General features: G+C 45.4%; 1 protein-coding gene across 1 annotated transcript; it reads right to left on the minus strand.

The window, feature by feature from the left end:
* Positions 1-252: 252 nt before the first annotated feature.
* On the minus strand, positions 253-21,999 carry LOC141730038 (olfactory receptor 14J1-like). Its single transcript, XM_074546675.1, has 3 exons — positions 21,851-21,999; positions 1,012-1,105; positions 253-972 (listed from the first exon to the last, which is right to left on the minus strand). The coding sequence occupies exons 1-3, from the start codon at positions 21,997-21,999 to the stop codon at positions 304-306; spliced, it is 912 nt and encodes a 303-aa protein (XP_074402776.1). The 3' UTR covers positions 253-303.
* Between the last annotated feature and the right edge of the window lie 1,209 nt (positions 22,000-23,208).

Below are 23,208 nucleotides of genomic sequence, written 5' to 3' on the forward strand. Positions count from 1 at the left end.
CTGCATACAGACATTGCTGCTGCAGCTCCAGAGAAGGCAACAAAAGGACATCTCTGCAGAAAACTTTGCTGAAACATACTTTAGTTCCTTTTAAGCCACCAAGATTGCAGCCACTCCTTGAAACAGTCTGTGGCCAAAGGGAAGATGGAGAGAAACAAAATGAGAAATAGAGCAAGCAATGATATTTCTTTGGGGACAATATGAAAAAAGTAAAAGAAAGTCAAAGGACTGCCAATATTAAACCAACAAGAAGTGTCAATGAGGACTTTTATTTGAAGTGATTTGCAGAAATCAGCCAGTAGTTTATTGTTTCTGAAAGTGTCCTGTGATCAGTCTCCACACTGCAGCCTTGAGCTCCTGGTTCCTCAGGCTGTAGATGAGGGGGTTCAGGGCTGGAGGCACCACTGAGTACAGAACTGACACTGCCAGATCCAGGGATGGGGAGGAGATGGATGGGGGCTTCAGGTAGGCAAACGCTGCAGAGCTGATGAACAGAGAGACCACGGCCAGGTGAGGAAGGCAGGTGGAAAAGGCTTTGTGCCGTCCCTGCTCAGAGGGGATCCTCAGCACAGCCCTGAAGATCCGCATATACGAGAAAACAATGAACACAAAACAGCCAAATGCTAAACAGGCACTAATTGCACTGAGTCCCAGCTTTCTCAGAGTGTTGGTGTGTGAGCAAGAGAGCTTGAGGATCAAAGGAACATCACAGAAGAACTGACCCAGGGCATTGCTATGGCACAGGGGAAGGGAAAATGTATTGGTCGTGTGTATGAGAGCAGTGACAAATGCACTGGCCCAGGCAGCTGCTGCCATGTGGGCACAAACTCTGCTGCCCATGAGGGTCCCGTAGTGCAGGGGTTTGCAGATGGACACGTAGCGGTCGTAGCACATGATGGTCAAGAAGGAAAACTCTGATGTAGCATAAAAAACAAAAAAAAAGACCTGTGCAGCACATCCTGTGTAGGAGATGTTCCTGGTGTCCCACAGGGAATTGTGCATGGCTTTGGGGACAGTGGTGCAGATGGAGCCCAGGTCGCTGAGGGCCAGGTTGAGCAGGAAGAAGAACATGGGCGTGTGCAGGTGGTGGCCGCAGGCTACGGCGCTGATGATGAGGCCGTTGGCCAGGAGGGCAGCCAGGGAGATGCCCAGCAAGAGGCAGAAGTGCAGGAGATGCAGCTGCCGCGTGTCTGCCATTGCCAGCAGAAGGAATTGCCTGATGGAGCTGCTGTTGGACATTTTCAGTGCCTTTCCATGGGGATCTGTAAAAAAAGTAATCATGGAAAAGTTGGGTTTGGAGAGGACTTTAAATACCACAGCACAGGCTGGGGGCACTTTCCCTCCACTGCCTGCCCAGGGCTGTGCTGCCTGGAGCTGTCCCTGCCAGCTGCTTCCCTGTGCCCAGAGCTGAGCCCTGCCAGTGCTGCCAGAGCCCAGCCCAGCCCTGGGGTCTCAGCTCTGCCCTGCAGACCCCTCCCAGCTCATGCACTGCCCAGGGGCAGCTTCAGCTCTGCAGGCTCTGATGGCAACATCAGAGCAACCCTGAGGAGGTCGGAAGAGCGACACTGATGCTGCCTCTAAGGGGCCCTGTGCTGATTTCTGTCTTTGCCTGCTTTATACGGATCTGAGAGAATTTTTTTTTTTCCTCAGCCTGAACTGAGAGATGAATATCTATGTGCAATTTCCCATCAAGGCAACCCAGAGCAGTAGATTAAAAAAGCAGGATTTTCCCTTTTATGCAGCCCCTGCCTTGCTGTGCTTCCTGTATAAACCACTTGGAAATGTTCTGCAGTTAAATGCCATGCTGGGAGCAGTCCTGAACAATGCAGCATCCTCCCCACACAAGGAGAACACTTCCAAGCCTTACCAGCTGTCTCCTCACACCCAGATCTTGTCCCCCAGCGCTGGGAGCAGCTGCTAGGGCTGGCTGAGAGCTGTCCCTGGCAGGCAGCAGAGTCCCTGCCCCAGCACAGCACCCTGGGCTGCAGGACCCTGCTCTGCAGGGCAGCCTGGGCACCCCTGGCTGCTCTGCACAAGAGACAATCAGAGAATGTACTCACAGGGTCTGTAGGCATTGGGATGTTCCAGTTTTAGGAGATCACTCCAGGAGCTGCAGCTGCATTGTCCTGCAGCCAGAGGTTCCTGTGCCAAGGGCTGGCAGTGATTCTGCCCCAGGCACTTCTCAGCTCCTTCCCAGCCCTGACTGACTGAAGCTCTCTGTGCCTCTGTTCTGTGCCCGGGGTGGCTGCAGGCAGTGCCCCAGCCCTGCTGGGCTGGCAGAAGAGCTGCTCATCAAGAGAAATGTGCTTTTGAAGCTCTTCTTGGTTACCAGGAGCTGCCTCTGTGCCAGGCGCCCAGCCCAGCTCAGCAGCACAGAGACTGCCCAAGGACTTTAATGAGCCTCTGGGGCTGTGTGCTCAGGCCCTGAACATCAGTCCCTGAGAGGGAGCTGAAGAAACCTCTCCAGAACTCCAAGGCAGAATCCAACTCCAAAATTTCTTGGACATTTAATGGGTCCTACTGAGGGACATGACTGAGAAAGTGTCCCCAGGCCCCAGGCAGAGCAGAGAACTGGAGGCAGTGATGACAGGTGGGGACAAAGAGAAGCCAAGTCTTGGTGCCCTGGAGCACAGCAGGGTCTGTGCCACCAAGGGCTGTGAGGAGACACCTTGTCCTGAGGCCCTGGGGCCTCCTGGCACAGCCCCAGCCAGGCTGGGCACTGTCAGCCCCTTGTCCTGCCCTCAGCATCCCCCCCCTAGCCCACATCTCAGTGGCCTCAAGGATCTGCTGGAAGGAGTCCCTGGGGAGCCTGGTCCGGAATGCCCCTGCGGAATCCTTAATGCTCCTTGCCGGGACTGCAGACTTTTCAAAGGACTTTGGGTTTGGCTTTTGCCTCAGAGTCTCTGAGAGGTTTATGCAATCATGGCCTCCAATTATCTGCTTTAATTAGTCCCTGGAGAGGCTTTGTCAGTAACAACACTCAGTGCGGCTCATTAATGCTTCAAGTTACTTCAGTTATTTTAAGGTACTTGGTGTTTCCCTTTTGATACAGACTCTGTGAGAGGTTTGTGCAATCATGGCCCGAGTTACCTGCTTTAATAAGTCTCTTGAGAGCTTTGTACTGACACTCAGTGGGGCTCATTAATACCTTGAGATACTCAAGTTTTTTAAGGTACTTTTTGGATTTAAGAATACTTTTAGGTACTTTTAAGGTGTTTCCTTCCCAAACTGAGTCTTTGAGAGGTTTTTGTACCATCCTGTCTTCCAATTCTGTCCTACAAGGTATTCATGAGGAGCCTGTGTTGGGTATCTTCCCCCTTTCTGTTTTACAACAAAGATGGAACTGAAAGAATTTTGTAAGATTTTCTAAAAGCATCCAAACAAACATGGGACAAATAACAATACAACAAAAAAAACTACTAAGGAATGAATAGTCCTGTTTTAGCTAGATAATATCCAACCCTTTAGGCCCTTGGTTTGGAAGAGTTTATTGAACCAGTCTTTGTTTTCCACTTGAAGCTTCTTGAACTCTTCCTTCAGTACCTGAATGCTCTTGTGGATTGACTCGCTGTGGCTGGAGAGGTTCATGCAACACATGCCCTCAGAGTCTACACAGCCATGCCCATGTGCCCAGAGTAAAAACTCTATCGCTGTTCTGCAAGGTGGCATGTCTGATGGTCTCTATGTCTCAGAGCAGGCCACTCAATGTGAGGGAGGCAGCATTGGTTTGCTTACTTAACAGGCACCCAAGATGGTCTAATTGTCCTAAAGCTTTAGCTGCAGCCACCCAAGCTAGTCCAAATTGGGGGTGCTACCATCCGACACCTGGATTAAAGCTTTCAAAGCCATCTCTTTTATATCATTCAATACTTCTCTGGGGATACCTGCTGCTTGATCATCTGCTCAGCTGTGTTGTCCTTCTGCAGCTTGATGGTTGATTGTCAGTTCCACCCTTGCCTCATTATTAGCATAATTTGCTATTAATTGATTTAGTAAACACTTCCATCCCCCTCCCCACCGGCTGTATTCTGTAGGTGGCAACAGCATGGTCATAATATATTTTTAATTCATAAGTGGTTAAGACATGCTGAAAAAATGGACTTCATTAGGCCATTAAAACAAGTAAGTCCTTCCTATTGTCTTTAGCTGCCCTGCACAGATCCTTGATTTCCCCTCAAACCAATGGCTGATACCTGGAATTCTGCCTCCTTCTTTCATAACATATGGGGGCAATGAGGAATTTCAAGACTCTTTGCCAGTCTCCTTCCTTAACTGCTTCTTTCCGGATCCTTTCCTAGGGATCGTCTGGGGTTGAAGGGTGAGGTGCCTCTAAGGAATCCAAACTGTCTTCCATGGAGGAAGTATATCTTGGAGGGGAAATATTTGGATTAGAAATACTGTGACAGTTGGGCTTATTATCTTTGATCATGGGGGTTATATTGTTGCCAGAGAGTGAGGCAGAGGGCACTGCCATTTTGTCCAGTGTTGGAGAGGAAGCGCCTTGATTTAGGATGGCGGACATCTGGGGTGGCCTTCTGGATACATGGCCCAGGGTGAAGGTGGAATCATAGATATTGGGGCATGACCTGAAGTTGTGGGGGTGGAGTCTGGAGGTTCGTTCAGGGCAGAAGAGAAGGTTGTGGTAGCAGGAAGTGGAGGAGCCAGGATGGAGGGAGGATAGTCGGGCTCCTGAGCCACATTCAGCCTCTTTCTGAGTGTCCAGGCCACGATGCTCCAAGACTGTGTGGCCATTGCCATCTTGGACCATCGTGGAGGGTATGAGAAATGCAGGTTTGAGGGAAGGTTCTGAGTTAGAAGTCACCAACAGATTGAGTTTTCAAAACACTGCTTGCTGGTGAAGGCTCTGAAGGATGGTATGGAAAATGGGAGCATGCAGGGTGCAACTGGGTCCCTTTTCATCAAAAATTGTACAATTTAACTCCCACTGAGTCCCAAAATTCAGTGGTGTGGTTTTCATCAGCAGAGACATCTGGAAAATTTTTAAAGATCTACCTCATGATTGATTTTAATTCGTTCTTGTAAAATATTATGATCAGTGAAAATTAACTTAAAGCATCTGTAAATGCTCCTTTCTACTTGGACATCTGGCTGCCCATTTTTCTCTTTCTCCACGTTAGGAGGAACAGCCACCAGAACACACCAAATCAATAATGGGACGTGGGTGCATATTTTAAAAACATAGTGGAAAGATGGGCAATAAATGTCTTGCATTTCCCCAAACCCACCTGCAATCCTATGCAGGTGAAACCGTTGTTTTCCCTGCTGATCCTGGCCAAGGTCCCTCAAATAACGACGGATCCACCGGGCCTGGCACAATCCAAAATCCCGGGGAGCACTGGCCTATCCATCAGCTAACCCCAGCTGACGTGACTGACACAGGGAGCCCTCAATTTTAGGGTCTCTGTTTGGGTGCCAAATGTCACAATGAGAGCGGCTGCGACAAACCTCTCTGGTTCCCTGACTTCAGGGCAAGGGTTTGGAAATGAAAAGGAGCGGGTTCGATGGAGTTGCCCAAAAAGAACTTTAATAACAGGGTGAAAAACAATAATCGTGGAGAAGTCGAGTACAGTATGAGGTGCAGGATCCAAAGACCTGAGACAACAACATATAAACTTGGGGTTAGAACACTCTAGAACAATAACCATATAGGTGAAATAAGTAAACAATAGGGGAGCAGAACTAGGACAGTTTAGCATAATGACACTAAAGGCTTATGGGGGAACTCTCAAACTCACCCTAAGTTAAATGAATGATTCCTAGGACTTGAAACTCATGGCCAATTCTTTCGGAGTAAATCTGGCTGACTCTGAGTTACAGCCAGGCTGTGGAGAGTTCTGTCAAAGAGTGGCTTGAGGAGAGTGAACACAGCCAAATTAATCTGGGGAAGATGTCCTAACTAGGGCAGAGGCAGGCAGAGGCCTTTTTGTGTCTGTAGCAGGATAGAGAATGGAAAAGTACAAGACCATGGTTAGTTCCAAATCTTGCAGTTGCAAAATAATGTGTCCTTGAGCCTTGCGGAATATGATAAAGAAATGGACAGTGAGGCGTGAGAGGTAGAGAACGTAGGCCCAAAGGAATGTGGATGAGTTAATGCTATAGTTTAACCAATAGATTGCTTGGCTTACAGAATATTCATAAGCTTCTTATTTGCTGTATAAGTGTTTGATACTTTCTTCAATAAACTGGACCTGTGATGAACCATCTGGTGTCCTGGTCTCCTTCCTATGACACCAGGCTATCTTTCAAACCGCTGCTTTGCACTGGCCCCTTGGGACCATTCGGCCCAACAGAGCCACAATGATGTCCTTGGTTCCACAAGGCCCCACAGTGCCACATTGGTCCCTTGGATCCATGGTGCTCTGCAGTGTCACAGTGGCTTCATCATTCACAAGGCTCCCAAATGTCACATTGGTCTCCATAGGAAGGAAGCCACAGAGCTCCATGTTTCAGCAGCTGATGAACATCAACCACCAGAGGCCAAGGCAAGCCTGACTTGTCTGTCCTGGCAGGTTTGCTTGGAGCAACCCTTGGATATTTGAAATTATGAATGTGGAATCCTAATGTCAGACATTTGTGCCTGGAGAAGGATGATTTTTTCCATACAAAGAACAGCACAGAGTGCTTTCCAATGTTTAGAAAACAGGTGAGTCCTAGAACTCAGGAGTCAAAGACCAGCCGGACCTGTCTGTCCTGGCAGCTTTTGTCTGACAGCAATCCTTGGATACACAGAAATTTGGAGGTGGAATCCAAATTTTGGCCATGGTCACCTGGAAAAGATGGACAGTTTTTTTCCATACAAAGGAAGGCCCCAGGCCCCAGTGTTTCAGGGACAGATGGGAATGGCCTTCCACATTCCAAGGTCAGCCAGACCTGTCAGGTGATCCCTGGGAGGCCAAGGCAGCCACATCTATTTTATGTTCCCTTGGATCCACAGTGTACAAGTAGCTGCTTGCAGTGTCACAGTAGCTCCTTGCTTCCATGAGGCCTTGCAATGTCACAATGGTTATCTTGCTTCCATGATGTCCTGTGGTGTCATAATGGCCCCTTGATTACACAAGTTCTTAAGGATCTTAATGGTCTTCATGGTTCCACAAGGCCCCACAGTGCCCTAATGATCTATTGGTTCCATGAAGCCTCACTGTGTCCAATAGCCCCTTGGTTCTATTGGGGCCCAGTAGTGCAACAATGATTCCCTTGGTTCCACAACTTCCCATAGTGTCACAATGGCCCCTTCCTTCCATGAGACCCTGCAGGGTCACAATGGTCTCCCTGATTCCATGGGGCCTTGCAGTGCCACAATGCTCTCTATGGATCCACAGTGCCCTGCAGGATCACAATGGCCCTTTGACTCCACAAGGCCCTGAAATGCGGCAATAGCCTTTTGGTTCCTCAAAGCCATGCTACTTATCACTGGCCCCTTGGGACCATGCAGCCCAACAGAACCACAAAGATGTTCTTGCTTCTACAAGAACAGAAAGATGTTCTTTGTTCCACGACGCCCCACAGTGTCACAGTGGCCCCTTGGATCCATGGTACCTTGCAGTATCACAATGTTCTCCTTGGTTCCACAAGTTCCTACAGTGTAACAGGTTCCACAAGGGCCTGCAGTGTCACCATGGCCCATTGGTTCCACAATGCCCCACAGTGTCACAATGGTCTCCATAAGAAGGAAACAAGTGAGCCCCAGTGGTGCAGGGGCAGATGAGAGGCAGTCACCAGAGGCCAAGTCTAGCCAGACTTGACTGTATGGGCAGATTTTTTCTGGGACCAACCCTTAATGGGTTAATGTGTAATGGGTTAATGTCTCAAGCTTGTTCATCAAGTTTCTAAAGTCTATGAAGAGAAGAAAGCCAAGAATAGAAAACCCACAAAATAAATATAATGGGCTAAGGTGTTGCAAAATGAATGTCATAAGGCTTAAACCACAATATGTCACAAGCTAATATGTTGAAAGGCTGGATATGCAATATGTAACTACATGCAGCTACGCAGCTATATATGGTAAAGGCTAGTGCAGAGTCGTCAAAACCTTGAAGAAGAGGATGGGAGCCCTCCTCCAAATGACCACCAGAAGGCAGAAAAAGACCCCCTAGCAACTATCGGCGCAGATGCAGAGTACACTGGAAGAATTGCATCTCCAGGAAAAATAGACATATAAAAAGCCCGTGAACTGTCGGGTCGGGTCTGGGTGGTTGGCGGAGCGGTGACTCTCTGGCTACACCCAGCACTCCTGGGTGGGTGCAAGCCCTTGGCTTCACCCAGAGCTGTAATTTGCCTATTATCAGCTTGCTCTGCTAATTCAATAAATTCTCTACTGATTGAACTTAACGAGTGGTGTCTCATTTCCACTACCAACTTATAACAGAGACTTTCACATAATCTTGTGTAGTTGCCTGCAAGAAATGTATCATTTTAAGAAGTTTTCCCAAATGACATGAATAGAGGCTTGTAGGATATTTTAGGGGAAATCCTCCAAGCCAGGGAATGGGCTCTGGCCAAGCCTGGGCCCTCCTGGTCAGGAAACATTCCATGAAATCCAGGAGTTTATGTGCTAAAAATATCATCAAGTCACTTTGACTCACTCATTTGGGCCTATGAAAGCTGGATCCACTTTTGGAGCAAATTCAGAGACCTCACCTATGGGTGGATGCACCACGTAGGATTTTCCAAGTGCTTGGAAGAGTTCTCCAGGTCCTCGCTTTGAAATGGGGCTCTCCAGCAACTGCGGACTCTGGATGATGGTAAAGTGTTCAGGCAATTGGGGATGTGTCTTTCTCAATCCCTATCCTTTCTCTCCTGTAATAATGATTAGGTGCATTACCTTGCTTCTTTTTGCTTGTTGCTAAAGCCAAGCACATAGTTGTACTGAATGTATAATTTTACTTTTGTGTTGCCTTAACACTCACAGTAAAATAAGACCATTCTTCCCATTGGTTTCTGTGCTCTTTAAATCACCCCTGCCAGCTGGCAGAACAGGTATCAGAACCTGGTGAAAGCCAGCCTCTGCTGCGATCTAGCTGGGCCCATGGAATGCAGAGGGCCACTGTCAGTCCATGGAACCCATGGAAGCAAGGCTCAGATGTGAAAAACGCGTGCACCATGGATCCCCAGAGACCCTCATGGAGCCAGGGCTGCAGTGTGTCACAGAGGGAGGGACCTCGTGGCAGCAGGAGAGCATTGTGAGGCTGTGGAGCAACATGGCACCAAGATTCCACTAGGACTTGACAGAACCCCATGGATGTGAAACGGAGCCCAGAGACACTTCCCAGACAAAGCCCAGGGAGGGGAATTTGCCTTTGTGACCCTGTGTGGCACCATGGAACCAAGGAGAGCACTGTGACACTGCAGGGCTCTGTGGAACTGAGAACTTGTGTGACAGTGAGGAGCCCAAATGGAACCAAGGGCCCATTCTGTCCTTCAGGGCTTCACAGAAACAAGGTGCCATTGTGATACTGCAGAACCCAGAGACCATTGTGACACTGAGGGGCTTCATGGAACCAATGAGACCATTCTGACACTCCGAGTCCCCATGGAGCCAAGGGGCCATTGTGACACCACAGGGCCTCACAGAACCAAGGCAACCACCGTGACACTGCACAGCCTCATAGAAGCAAGGGGCCATTGTGTCACTGTGGGTCCTGTCAGGGTCCGTCCTAGTGGACAGATGACCTGATGGTTCGTAGGAATAATCTCAGAGTGCAAAACACCAACATGGTAAAAGGGGGTTTGCAGTGATAATCAAAACAAATGCAGTTTTATTGAAATAGCTACAGCAAAAATGCGATAGAGGGATTAAAGGAGAGAAAAAGAGAGAGAAAGAGAGAGAGAGAGAGAGAGAGAGAGAGGGGATATAGCTACCAACACAGAGACGAAGTCCTTTGGTGCAGTCCAGTCAAGGGTCCGCCTGCTACACTGGGGAGATCTCAAAGGCTCTAGCTAACTCAGAGGTTTTTATTACTGAAAATTGTGAGGAAGGGGAAACAGATACAATAGGGAACAGATGTAACAGGTAGTCCATGTTCTCAGCAGTAAATGAGCTTGATAGATGTAGCAGGTAGTCTATGTTCTCAGCAGTAAATGAGAGCCATTGTTTTCTTGGTTCAGCGGTCACAACCTGCAGGCAAACGTCTCTCTTGCCTCCCACACACACACTTCCACCGGGCTGGGGGTTTCAGTCCCAGTCCTTGGAAAGAGCAGAGGGGCCTTTTAGGAGTTTCATGTCTCAGTCCTTGATGGAAAAGCTTCTCACATCTCCATCTGTCTGTCACGGTGGTTGTAAAACAGATGAGGGTCTTCTGTGGGAGACCACCTGGAACTCAGGAGAAGTCCAGCCAGGCCGAGAGGTGGAACAGCTTCCAAAGCTATTGTTGCAAATGGGGCATGGTGCCCTCTTCTTAGCATACAGCAAACACACTTGTGAAAACAATAGCTCAACACTGAGCTTTCAGGTCTTGGGGCCTGTGGCATGTGACTTATCTCCTTCAGAGCCAGATATTCTAGACAGGGAGGGGGGGGTCTTCTCTTCAGTGGTCTCCCAAGGACAATCGTGAGGCAGATGAGGGAAAATTTGGACAGAATCTCACATGACCCCATGGCTCACTATTGTCTTGAAGGGATCTCCATTAGCAGGGCTCTGGAGCATCGCTGATCAGTCTTGCTGTACGGTACGTTTGTAGCATACCCGGAAAAGTAGAGACAGCATGACAGAGAGAGAGAAAAGAAAAAAGAAGGAAAAGAAAGGATAGGAAAAAGAAGGGGGAAAAGGGAGACAACAAACAAACATAATAAATATTGATTATCATAACAATTTTCACAAATGGTTGAATAAATAAAACAATATTATTTGTATAAAAATTCCAAAAAAAGGTTAAAACAAATCACAAATAATCAAAAGCAAAAGCAATAAACAAATCATAATATAAGCATTAACTTTAAAATAATTTTCTTAAACAATTCACTACAAATCAAAAGTAATTTTCACAAAATCATAAAAGAAAATCAGGATTACTCTAAAACACATATGCTTGATTCATAATTGCTTTGTATCAAATGTCTTGGGGATTTCCAGGGTGCAGGGGACATCAGCCAAATTATGTGCATTAACTATGGATGTCAATCTTGTCATCTGTTTCACCATCTTCTAATTCATAATCACTAGGATTACTGATAAAATAAAATCAAACAGAATTAAAATCAAAAGGATAACAATGGGATGATACACACTGTTCAAGACACCTGTGGCAGTAGGAGACCACCCAAAAGTGTGTCCCACCACCCATGCTCAGCATCTTTCTCCACTCTTTCCATGACATGATGTATATGTCTCACATTGTGATGAACAGTCACGAGAGTCTCCTGTCGGCTTTCCTTGATCTTCTCTAGGATTTCAACCAAGTCCTGATGGAGCAGCAGTTGTCTTACCAAAGTAAGATTCATCTCAATAGGAGTAGGCATCAGCTTGTGAATCGGTGTGTAGTCGTATTGCAATGGTTAGTGAGAAGTGACTGGAGCTTCACAAGAAAAAATCACATACGACAATCTTAGTAAAGTTACAAGCACAAAAATTTGAATGATTTTTAGTATCTACTACAACATTTTATATGAGCACAAAATTATAAATAATTCTAAAACATGCACATCTATTGCCTATGTATATAGGAGCTGTTTCAAAAGCCTCATTAGGACAAATCTCAAAATGACAGATGTTTTGCTCTCTGTTTAAACACATGTCTTGAACTATGATTGCATTGCTTTCACAGATGAACTCTCATTGTTCTCAGGCAATACAAGATTCCAAATTAACAGTTTGCTATTTCTCACCAATTTGACGGGCCCATTCTCTATGTTCGGAAAGATAGAGAATAGCTCCGTCGTAATTCATTTCTAGTGCTATAACAGGGAAAGTCAAATGCACTGAGGCATTGTGTATGGTTAACACAAAAACTGTGGCTGTATTTAAAATGAGGTCACAGGTCAAAATTCACTAGGTTCCACCAGGATTGGAATTCTCTTTCAAAGTCAGTGGCACTGCCCCAAATTATTTTCCTAATTTCAGTGGGAAAAGTGCCTTCTTAACCTTCTCTTATAATTGAAGCAGAAGTTGGCTGCATCCACAGTTGTCCCTGGATACATCTGAGAGCCAAAGAAACATTGTTTTGTGTAGCACAAAGTGCATCAATTATCAATTTGTGATACCTTCTCCCAATTTAGTAATATGTTTGATAGCAGCTACTGGTGTGTTCACAAAAGCCAATAAGAATGACTGCAGTAGTTGCTGTAATTTGGTCAAATCTCCAATTGTGACAGCCAATTTATTCAAGTTCAGTTAATTTACATGTTATGTGTAATATCATCACCTGGTGTTACCATAAGGAAGGGAAAACATTATTTCTGTTGTCCATCACTAGTGTTATCATGGTTTATCAGGTGTTCATGTCCCTCGGGGTTCTTCTGAAAAAGTAAACACAACAGACTCTGCCATGAAAGAGGCAGGAAAAGTTAGAACGATGGAATGGTCAGAGAAGTTTTGAACAGCAGTGGTACTTCCCCTACAGCTGCAGGGGGTCCACCAAAAACAGGTTGTCCAGGGTAATGTCCTGGGTTCGTGAAATCATCTGGTCCCTGTAGTGAAGGAATTGTGCTTGGAGCTGTCTGGGAAAAAGCAGTTTGTCGACGGAAGGAGACCAGGACATCCATTGATCATCACAGGCCTGATTTTATTGATCAGTACGGCGGGTTAAATACAGTTCGTAATGAGCTTCATACATATTGCAAAAGTTGAGCTCAGGATTGGTTAGTTACATATCAGCAACTACACCTACTTCTGCATTCCTATGGTCCTACTTTTGATACTTTCTACATATTCTCAGGATATATTCAGGAATAATCTCAACTCCCTATCCTCATGTTGCAGCAAGGTCACTGATTGCTAATTGCTGACATCTCCTTTCAGCTTGCTGACTGCTGATTTCCCTCTCTTAGCTTAACCAGCGGCATTATGTCAGTATGGCCTTTCTCAGCTAGCCAACTATTAATAAAACTCTCCACATTTCCCCCGTTTTCTTCTTGAGCAAGGAGATTAGTTTGCCAGGTGTTTGCTATTGTATGGCTGACCATGTTTTGAATACAATTAAAGATACAAGGCAAAATAAGCAAAAACAGTAAAATTACACCCAGCAGTCCTATAGCATAGATCACAAGGTTCCTCAGCCATGGCCCAAGTCCTAAGCTTTTAAGCCATTCGTCAATTCCTAAACCTCCTTCTTCCTTGAGATTGTGAAGTCCCTGTTGCAGTTCTTTTATCTTAGTGTAAATGGACACCGAATGATCAGACAGATTCATGCAACACATTCCCTCAAACTCTTCACATCCATGTCCTTGTGCTAAGAGCAAAAAATCTATGGCAGCTCTATTTTGCAAAACAGCATGGTTAACACTCTGCACATCTGCGGTTAGCATGTCTAGAATTTGTGATGTCTTGTTCAGCTCATCCTTTGCCCAGCACCCTAATTGCTTTGCTAAATTCATAGCCCTTTTGGCAGATCCTCCCGGCAAGATAGTTGAAACAACCACCTGTTTGAATGTACCCCAAAACTGTGGATCTCCTATCCAGCTGCAGTCTAAGTCATGTATGCCACGTCTCTTTCTGTTTGAATTTTGACTCAGCTGCATTAGCAAGGCCACATTAGGGTGAAACAATGACAATTTTCCCAAATAACAGGGTCCACCCTGTGGTCTAGCTGGTATACCATTCCACGCCCTGTCTCCACAAATTAAAAATATTCCGGTGGGTAATTTCATTGGTGCCTTGATTTTTGTGCTGTTACATTTACTGTAATGCTGCGGAGAGATTCCACTCACATTCAGGAATGAATCTAGGGTGGCCCATGTTTTTTTCGGTCGGTTTGAAAATTCGAAGCTAAACCATCCACCAGCTGTAGTGTTAGACAAACTGGCGTTTGTACTGCCTAAAAGACCAATTCCTCAGGAGGAGAATGCAAAGAGGTGTTGAGTGATTGGATCAGTAAACATTGACGATAGCTCTTCGGTTTTCGGCTGTTTGGACGGCCTGGAAAGGCCCGGGGTGGCCTTGGGGCAGCCCGCGCTTCAAAGGACGAGAAGAGGCTTCAGTTCTTTTCTCGGTCTCGGTGTTTATTAATTGTTTATCTAAAAGATTTTCTCTCGGCCCGACAGAGGTCTGCTCAGCAGCCAGCCATGAGCACACTCCCCTGCCCTCCGGGCGGTCACCTATCTTTATACCCAAAGTTACGTGTACAGTATTTATCATTTTTCCCCAATACCTTTCACCCTTATTGACCAGTGCACTTTTAGTAATGACCAATCCCAAAGTGCCACCATCACCACAGAAGATGGAGGAGAAGAAGAAGAAGGAGAAGGACAGGACACGCCCCAATTCCTCCATCTTACTTCTCTAAACCCCCCTGTACAGAAATCCTAAACCCTGTGTTTCACTCTCTAATTAACTTATCCCTTCACCATTCACTCCGGTGAAATCCTCCTATCCTCATACAAGTGTCATCTCCTGTGTAGGATCAAAGTCCAGCCACCAGACACTTCTGGCAACATTCCAGGACTCCCGAGCCCCCCAAGGGTGGTCTCGGTGACTCGGCACCTCAGTCCTGAGGTGCTGAGATCCCACAGATAGCCATCACTCTGACCTGCACTATATCCTTGTTGCCCTGGCAATTTGATGTTTGACATGTTAGGCATACATAAGGTTTGATTTTTTATCAAACTGCAAAATTCTCCAGGAGACCACACCGGAAGTGCCACCAGGCATGTTCGAAATGGGTTAGTGACTCCTCCAAGACTAAGACAAATCGATGATTGGTTAATTTGATTAGCAAGCGTCACCCATAAATTTTCTCTTGGCTGACTAAAACGTGTTATTCCTACTACTTCACTTGCTACAGCATTGAGCAATATAACAAGAACAAACCTCATCTTTCCTTCTGCTTGCTTTGTTTTTCCTTTCTTCGCTGTCTTTTCCCTGGTTTGCTAGATTGTCTATTGTAAGACTGAATCAATTTTTGAATACACTGATCTAATTCTAAATCAGCATCTTTGATTACAGGTATAGCGTAAGATAAGTTTGAAGGCAAATCAGCTTTACAGCGAGCTGTTATGATGCGTGAGGCTTTATTAATTTCAAATATTCTAAGTGTTTCCTGCAACTTCCACCTAAGATATGCTATAATTGCTTGTTCTGCACTCTCAAAAAGCTGTAATCCTGTCCGTCCTGGCAGGCCAGTACTTTGTTCAACAGCTCTAACCCAGATAAAATTTCGAAGCCCCTTTCCAAAACAAGGTATACACCATAAATATCCTACTGACCTTTGTGAATACCAATAAACCTGATTACAATCTGCACAATGCAAAGCTACCCATGCATAGCACTTATCATTATCCCTTTTGCAAACATAACAAGGAAGTGAATGGAAGTAAGGACCAGTATAAAAGTCTGTCTCTTCAATCCAATGCAACCAATTTAATGGTGGTGATTGCAAAGCCTCTTTAGCTTTTTTACTATATGCGGCTAATAGCTCAAGGTCTTTCTTTAACGCAAGACGTATTTTATTTCGTAATCGTAGTTCTTGTTCATTATCTTCCTCAACAACTATATCCTCCCGAGGGTCCCACAACTGTAAAAGTGTCCTAATCATAGAAAATTAATTAGCAATCACCAATAGCCTTATTTAAACGAGGTCGTTCCCTTTTTTGCCTTCCTTTTCTTATCTATCTTCAATCTTGCTGCTCCTAGTTTTACTGGTCCTGCCACTTGCAAACTCAATTTCTGCAACTTTTCAATGCAGCAGTCTAGTGCCCTTTCAGGATTTCCCTTGAAGGGCCCTACAATTGAGTGCTGTGTTAAAGGCACTACTTTCCTACACCTTACAGAGACTATGCGTGATTTACTTTGAACCTTAATTCTATTCACAACGCATTGTATTTCCCATCGATAATAAGCAAGAATTTTCTGTTCAGGAGACTCATAAAGACTTCGAGCTATATACGCATTTTGCCCTGTTTGTCTCCTTAATTCATCTTGCCAACTTTTACCCCACCGGTGCTCGTGTTCACAAGTGTGACACCACAAATCCCACAATAATGATTGTTCTAACCAAAAAGTTCTATCATAACCCCCACAATGTAGGGCTATCCAGGCAGCACAATGTGGATCGTGACAGTCAAAGCAATGTTCCTTTGCTGGATTTGTTAAACGAAAAGTTGATAATGAGTCAATAAAACCAATCAGCTCCTGGGTTGTCCGACAGTAGTGTGTCAGTGCTCTGTCCACCGCTTTCGAGTATCCCTTCAGCTGTAGCAGTAGCGGTTGTAGGACCAGAAGCAGTTTCTTCCCCAGTCGCTCCTTGTCCTCCTCCGTGAGGCGATCCACCAAAGGCTGCATTAAAAGCAAGTTTAGTCCACTTAGCAGGCACCCACAGAGGCCCTGTAGGTGAGGAAACACAAAGATACCCCCGACCCCAATATAATAATTTTGCAGGTTTTTCCCATAATCCTGTACTGGGGTTCTTATACTTAACCCAGACCTCTGTTTCCTTAGTATTTTCCTGACCTGACCTTGGATGATGTTTAATTGCAGGAGGGGTATCATCTTCCCCAAAAATACATAAATGATTAATTACATACAACACCTTAGCCAAACATGCTTGTGGATCTCTCAAATCTTGATGTTTTTCAATATATTGCTTAAGGGTACCGTTTGCTCTTTCCACTATTGCCTGTCCAGTAGGGGAGTGTGGAATACCTGTCACATGCTTAACCGACCACTGATTCAAAAATTTTTGAACCCTAGCACTCACGTAAGCTGGAGCATTATCCGTTTTGATACTTTTTGGAACTCCCATGACAGCGAAGCAACTTAACAGGTGTCTGATAACATGTATAGCTTTCTCTCCTGCCTGAGCCGTAGCCCCTATGTAATGACTATACGTGTCTATAGTGACGTGCACACACTTGACTTTACCAAATCTAGCGATATGTGTAACATCCATTTGCCATTTCTCATTTATTTCTAAACCCTGAGGATTAACTCCAATACCTAAACCTATTCCACCATTGTGATAACTACATGTTGGACATGCTCTAACAATAGCTTTAGCTTCTGACAAACTCAATTCGAAGTGCTTTGCTAATCCTTTTGCATTTTGATGATATCTACTATGTGCTTCTCTGGCCAATGTATGCTTATCAATAGGACAAGAGTTATCAATGGGTAGGGTAACCAATTTATCTGCACGTTCATTTCCTTCTCATAAACCTTCAGACCATTTATGGCTCCTGATATGAATCACAGAATACGCTGCATTTCTTTCCCGTAGAGCTTTCCTTAATTGTACCAACAACTCATACAATCGTTTATTATTCACTTCCTTAATTGCTGCTTCCTCTATTCGTTTGGCTACTCCTGCAACATACATAGAGTCTGTAACCACATTTAAAGGCTCCTGTAAGTTGGATACTGCCCATACTACTGCCAACAGTTCCAAAGTTTGTAAACTATCCGCACGGTCTGCTGTGATGATTTGATGTTTCCATTGTCCTTTTTCTTGCCAAGTGACAGCAGCACGCCTTGATTTCTTTCCTGCATCGGTAAAGGCTGTAATAGCTCCTTCTATAGGGCGTTCTTCTCTCAAGGGTCGAGTAATCCAGTTCCATTTTGTCATCCATTGCAGAACTCTAGGCACTAATTTGCTGGTATCTACTTTAGCAGACGATGTCAATAATGCTTCCTGTAAATCCTTTGAATTAATCAGGTACCAGTCCAAGGTTTCTTTTTCCATAGGCAGTCTAATGGTAGCAGGTTCTCTACCATCCACTTCAAGAATTCTGAGACGCCCTTTTTTAATTAATGCAGCCAATTGTTCAATTTTTGAACATATTGTTTTCTTATGCTGTAATGGTGGAGACAACCATTCCAACACCCGTATCTCCCCCGTTTTCTCTTGTTGTTGAGAGAGAGCACCAAGCAGGTGGCAAGGGCTATTCCAGATAGTAAGGTCAATAGGGTGGTCGAGTTGTCGACGAGACACATACCCCTTTTGTACACAGTCACTGATTTGCTGCAAGGCAAGACGATGCTCCTTTGTCAGGCATACAGGAGTAGTAGGGTCAACACCCTTTAACAAAGGCCGCAGGGCTTCTAACAAATGATTCGGTATTCCCACAATAGGTTTTAGCCACTGTAAATCTCCCAGCAACTTCTGTGCATCATGTAAAGTCTTAATGTCCAATTGTAATTCCAATTTTTGAGGTATCACTATTTGATCCATCAAAGTCCATCCCAAATATTTACAGGGCCTTGTAGTTTGAATTTTCTCTGAAGCAATAACAAGTGAATTTGCAGCAAGAGTATTTTTAATAATGTCAATCTGCAAAGAGGAAAATGGTTGTTGCTGTGCAAACAAAATATCGTCCATGTAATGATATATTATAGTTGCTGGCCATCTGCAACGTAGTAGCTGTAATGCTGCATCAATATAAAGCTGACATAAAATCTGGGAATTCCGCATGCCCTATGGAAGAGATATCCATTCAAATCTTTTATCTGGTTCTCCACGACTTATTGCTGGTAAAGTAAAGGCAAATCCCTTCGTATCATTAGGATGCAGGGCAATGGTGAAGAAACAATCCTTTAGGTCAATAATTAAAAGTGGCCAGTGTTCTGGAATCATAGCTGGATTTGGAAGACCAGGCTGTAAGGCTCCCATGGGTTCCATTTGGTCATTTACAGCCCGCAAATCATGTATTAAACGAAATTTTCCTGATTTCTTTTTGATCACAAAAATAGGTGTATTCCAAGGGCTCGTGGAAAGTTGTAAATGTCCCTTTGAATATTGTTCCTCCACTAATTCATGAGCATGCATAAGGCTTTCCCCTTTTAGTGGCCATTGCTTAACCATCACCGGTGTATCCGTTTTCCAGGTGAGTGGAATGGGGAAAGTCCAAGCAATGGCAATTACCCCAAAGGATGCTGATTAGTTAACACCACTCCCAATTGTGTTAAAATGTCCCTTCCGATTAAACAGGAGACTGTAGGAGGCAGTTGCACAATTGAAAACACAGGAGATATTTGTTGATCCTCAATGCACACAGACAAAGAAGGTGACCTGCTTGCCAATGTAAATCCTCCTACTCCTGTGAGCATGTTTGCTGATGGGAATAAAGGCCAATGTTGTGGCCATGCTTCTGGAGAAATAATGCTGGTATCTGCTCCTGTATCCAATAATCCATAAAGGGTTATGCTTTGATGCCCATAAGTAATTTTAACCTTTTGCTTTGGTCTATTTTGTAAATCCACAGTTAAAAGTGTAACACCAGTAGAGCCAAAACCTTTTTCATCCCGTGCTTGCCCAGTAAATGGTTGTATTCCCGATGTCATTTGTGATAGTGGTACCAATTGTGCAATACGTTGTCCTTTTGTTATTTTAATTGGAGGATAAAGGGTGTAAGCCATGATTTGTATTTCCCCTGTAAAGTCTGCATCAATAACTCCAGGCAAAACAAATAATCCCAACATAGTTGTAGAAGAGCGTCCTAATAATAATGCTCCACATGTTTGTCCATTTAATATAAGAGGATCCTTTACTCCAGTTGGTATTTTCTCAGGCCGATTTGTCATTAGTATGACATCTACTGCTGCTGCTAAGTCCAAACCGAGGCTCCCTGTTGTTGCGGGTTGCAGACAGGAGGTGGCAGCAATGTTGCAGCAGCTGGTGTCTCCGGTGTCACGGCGGCGACTTGTATCTGGGCGCGGCCCCCTTGAAGCGCGCTCTGCTGATGGTTTCCCGACCGGTGCCTACAAGCCGTAGTGTTGTGGGAGCTGGATCGGCAGTGTTGACACCAAATTCCAGTCGCTTGGCAAGCTCGGCGTGTGTGTCCCTCATTGCCGCACCAGTAACACTTGATAAATGGCTTTGAACCTCCTTGCGTGAATGAGCCACTTCGGAGAGGAGCAAGGGCAGCTAACACCTGATTCTGAGCAGCTAACACCTGATTCTGATTAGACTCTGCCTGCTTTTGTAACCCCAATCCTAATTCCTTTAGAGCCTCTACTATGAATGCCTGCGAAGCCGTTGGTATTAATGCCATTCGCTCTAATGCTTCCTCAATGGTCCAATTTGCTCCCAAAGTAGCTAACACTCTTTGGGTTGCTGGATTACTATTTTGCAAGGCACACTGCTTCAATAGCGCCCCCTTAAGGTAGTCTGCAACACCGGCCCGATCTATAGCAGTAGCTACCCTATCAATAAAGTTTCCAAATGATTCTTCTCTACCTTGTTTAATACCCACATAAGTTGGTAACCCTCCAGGCTCTTTAACCATATCTATTGCTGTACGCACTAATCGCATAGCCTCTCTAAGCTTATCCGGTCCCAATATCATCTGTGCCTCTGTACGCAAATATGCCCCTAAGCCCATGAGCTCATCCACTGTTACCCCATGCAATGGGTCTCCCTGAGCCCGTTGTACAGCAACTGATTCATTTACTAACGCTTGCCAATGTGCATTAAACAATAACTGTTGATGTTGAGTGAATATTAAATGCACTATTCCTCTTAAATAATTTGGGCATAAAATCTGAGTGTTAAAGAGATAATCTAACATTTGCTTAACAGGTTCACTTTTTACACCAAACTGACTAACCGTAGAACGTAGCTGGGCTAGCAACTTCAAATCTAAAGGAGAATATGCTGCTACATTATGCATAAGGTTCCCTTGTGCATCATACTGTAGTGTATATGTAACCGGACATGCAAGGCTAGAAGCCATTTCCACTGCCTCGACATCCCGCATTTGCATTGCTTCTTTTGCCATAGCAGCCCAAGCCTCCCTCCTTTGATTAGCCATTTCCCCCCATAGATCACGGTGTGCCCCTGGGATGGGAGCTGGCTCTTTGAGGGTGCTATGCTGCCGGCATTTTGGTGCAGACACCGAGTTTTCGCACGGGGAAGGCGGTGAAGCAGAGGTTGGCTCGCGCGGGGGAAGCGACCCCCCCGCCGGAGCTGACAGTGAAACCAGAGCTGGCTCGAGCGGAGCCGGCTCACGCGGGGGAAGCGGCCCCCCCGCTGGAGCTGTAACAGGAGCCGGCCTGCCCGGGGGTAGCGGCGGAGGCAAAGTTGGCGGCGGAGGCGAAGCTGGCTTGCTCCCACCCCCACCATCCGACCTGCCTGAAGCCGGCGGTGGAGGCAAAGCTGGTTTGCTCTTACCTCCCCCATCCAACTCGCCTTCCCCCTCTGACAAGGGAGGTGCAGACGGTTCCACTATGTCTATAGGCAAATCCTCCACAGCACTATGCTGGGGACTCTTAGGCATAAGTATCTTAGTTGCAGAAGGTGCTAAAGGATCATCCTCACGACCATATCCTATATTCCTCTTATGAGCTTCTGTCGCCCTTTCTGCTGCCTTTCTCTCAGAGACCTGCTGAAGTAACGCATTATACACCACCCGCCATAACTTCCCGAATTTTTTAGCTGACTTATCGCCGTCTAACATTGTATCCATCAATATTTCCCCAAACTTTCTCCACTCTGATAGCTCATGAACTGTGTGCGGGTTACTAAATATATCTTTAGCATGGCCGTAAGCGAATAACCCCGGTAATTCCTTTTTTATATCTATTTCTTTTACTCCTCGCTTTTCTAAATATGAGGAGAAGAGATCGTATGCCGCTTGCCTATCCATACCTATTAATCAGCGCGTGCTGTTGCAGCTCTCCAGGCTCCTGCGACACGTAGAGAGTTGAGTCACCGTTGTGATCCTCAAGGGTGCTTTTAAAATCCGGCACCATCCCAGCTGCAGGGGACCCTCACCCAACTTCCTCGACCGTGGCGAGTTCCCTTTTTCTTTGTAATCCGAGAAAAAAGGACAGAGGTTCAACGTTGCCGCATCGTTGCCCGCAGCGGTGCCCACAGCGTTGCCTGCATTCTCCACCATTTGTCGACAGAAGGAGACCAGGACATCAATTGATCATCACAAGCCCCCTTTTTATTGATCAGTACGGCGGGTTAAATACAGTTCATAATGAACTTCATGCATATTGCAAAAGTTGAGCTCAGGATTGGTTAGTTACATATCAGCAGCTACACCTACTTCTGCATTCCTATGGTTCTACTTTTGATACTTTCTACATATTCTTAGGAGATATTCAGGAATAATCTCTACTCCGTTTCCTCATGTTGCAGCAAGGTCACTGATTGCTAATTGCTGACATCTCCTTTCAGCTTGCTGACTGCTGATTTCCCTCTCTTAGCTTAACCAGCGGCATTATGTCAGTATGGCCTTTCTCAGCTAACCAACTATTAATAAAACTCTCCACAGGGAAAAAGTGCGGTTTTGAATATTTTCAATATTAGTCACAAAGAGGAAAGGGAAAGGGGAGAAAATGAGTTTACATTTAAGCGTAAGCCTCCACCATGCTCTCCTACTCGGGCCCCTGTAAAGCAATTAAGTGAGAATTGTGCTTCTGAAGATAACAGAGTCTCTGCAAAGGACACTGGAAGTAGTAGTGCCAAGAAAATTCCCAAATTACAAAAGATGTCCAAGTCAATCCTAGTTCCTATAATGACTGTCTGTCTTTTGGGAATACTGCCCTGCTGTCCAGCCCTGTGGAGATGGAAGAAGCTCGGTGAACTCAGCAGCATCGAGGGAAAAATCATTTGTTTTTTGGGGGAGGACTTTATAATTTTTTATCGACATTACAGAAGGGAGCCTGCCTTTGTGCAGGCACACGGGAGAGTGAGTGTTGAACCAAATCAACTTCCAACACAACGGGTCAACCCCCAAAAGAGTCCGAATTTTTCTGTTGATTCCTTTACAAACACTTGTTGCCAACCAGTTTGCATTATTCCCATTTATGCTCAAGACTAAGGAATTTGGGATTTTAGACTGTTGCTCAGTCTGGTAGCACCCATAACCTGCCTTGGGCTATTGAAAACAGAGTTGGCATCACTGAATCTCTGGTCTGTTTCCATCTGTAAGTTAGGAAATGTTTCCCTAAGCCTTGGTAGCAGTGATCCTGGTTCTAACTTGTGTTTTCAACAGTGAATTTCCTGTTTTGTACTCTAAAGATTGATGAGGTTTCTCTGTGTCTTTGTAGGGGTGGAAAACCAGAAGGCTGAAGGCCCATCTGTCAAGGAGCCGGTG

Source organism: Zonotrichia albicollis, chromosome 9 (genome assembly GCF_047830755.1).
Source record: "Zonotrichia albicollis isolate bZonAlb1 chromosome 9, bZonAlb1.hap1, whole genome shotgun sequence".
Taxonomy (NCBI): domain Eukaryota; kingdom Metazoa; phylum Chordata; class Aves; order Passeriformes; family Passerellidae; genus Zonotrichia; species Zonotrichia albicollis.

Bases quoted from the DNA above. Each gene is read 5' to 3' on its own strand.
- LOC141730038 (XM_074546675.1), bottom strand. From the start codon at position 21,999: ATGGTGGAGAATGCAGGCAACGCTGTGGGCACCGCTGCGGGCAACGAT. The intron at 1,106-21,850 runs GTGCCGGATTTT...CCTCATCATCAG, and splicing joins GGTCCCCTGCAGCTGGGATG to CGCCGTAGCCTGCGGCCACC. The intron at 973-1,011 runs CCCAAAGCCATG...GACACCAGGAAC, and splicing joins GCTCCATCTGCACCACTGTC to ATCTCCTACACAGGATGTGC.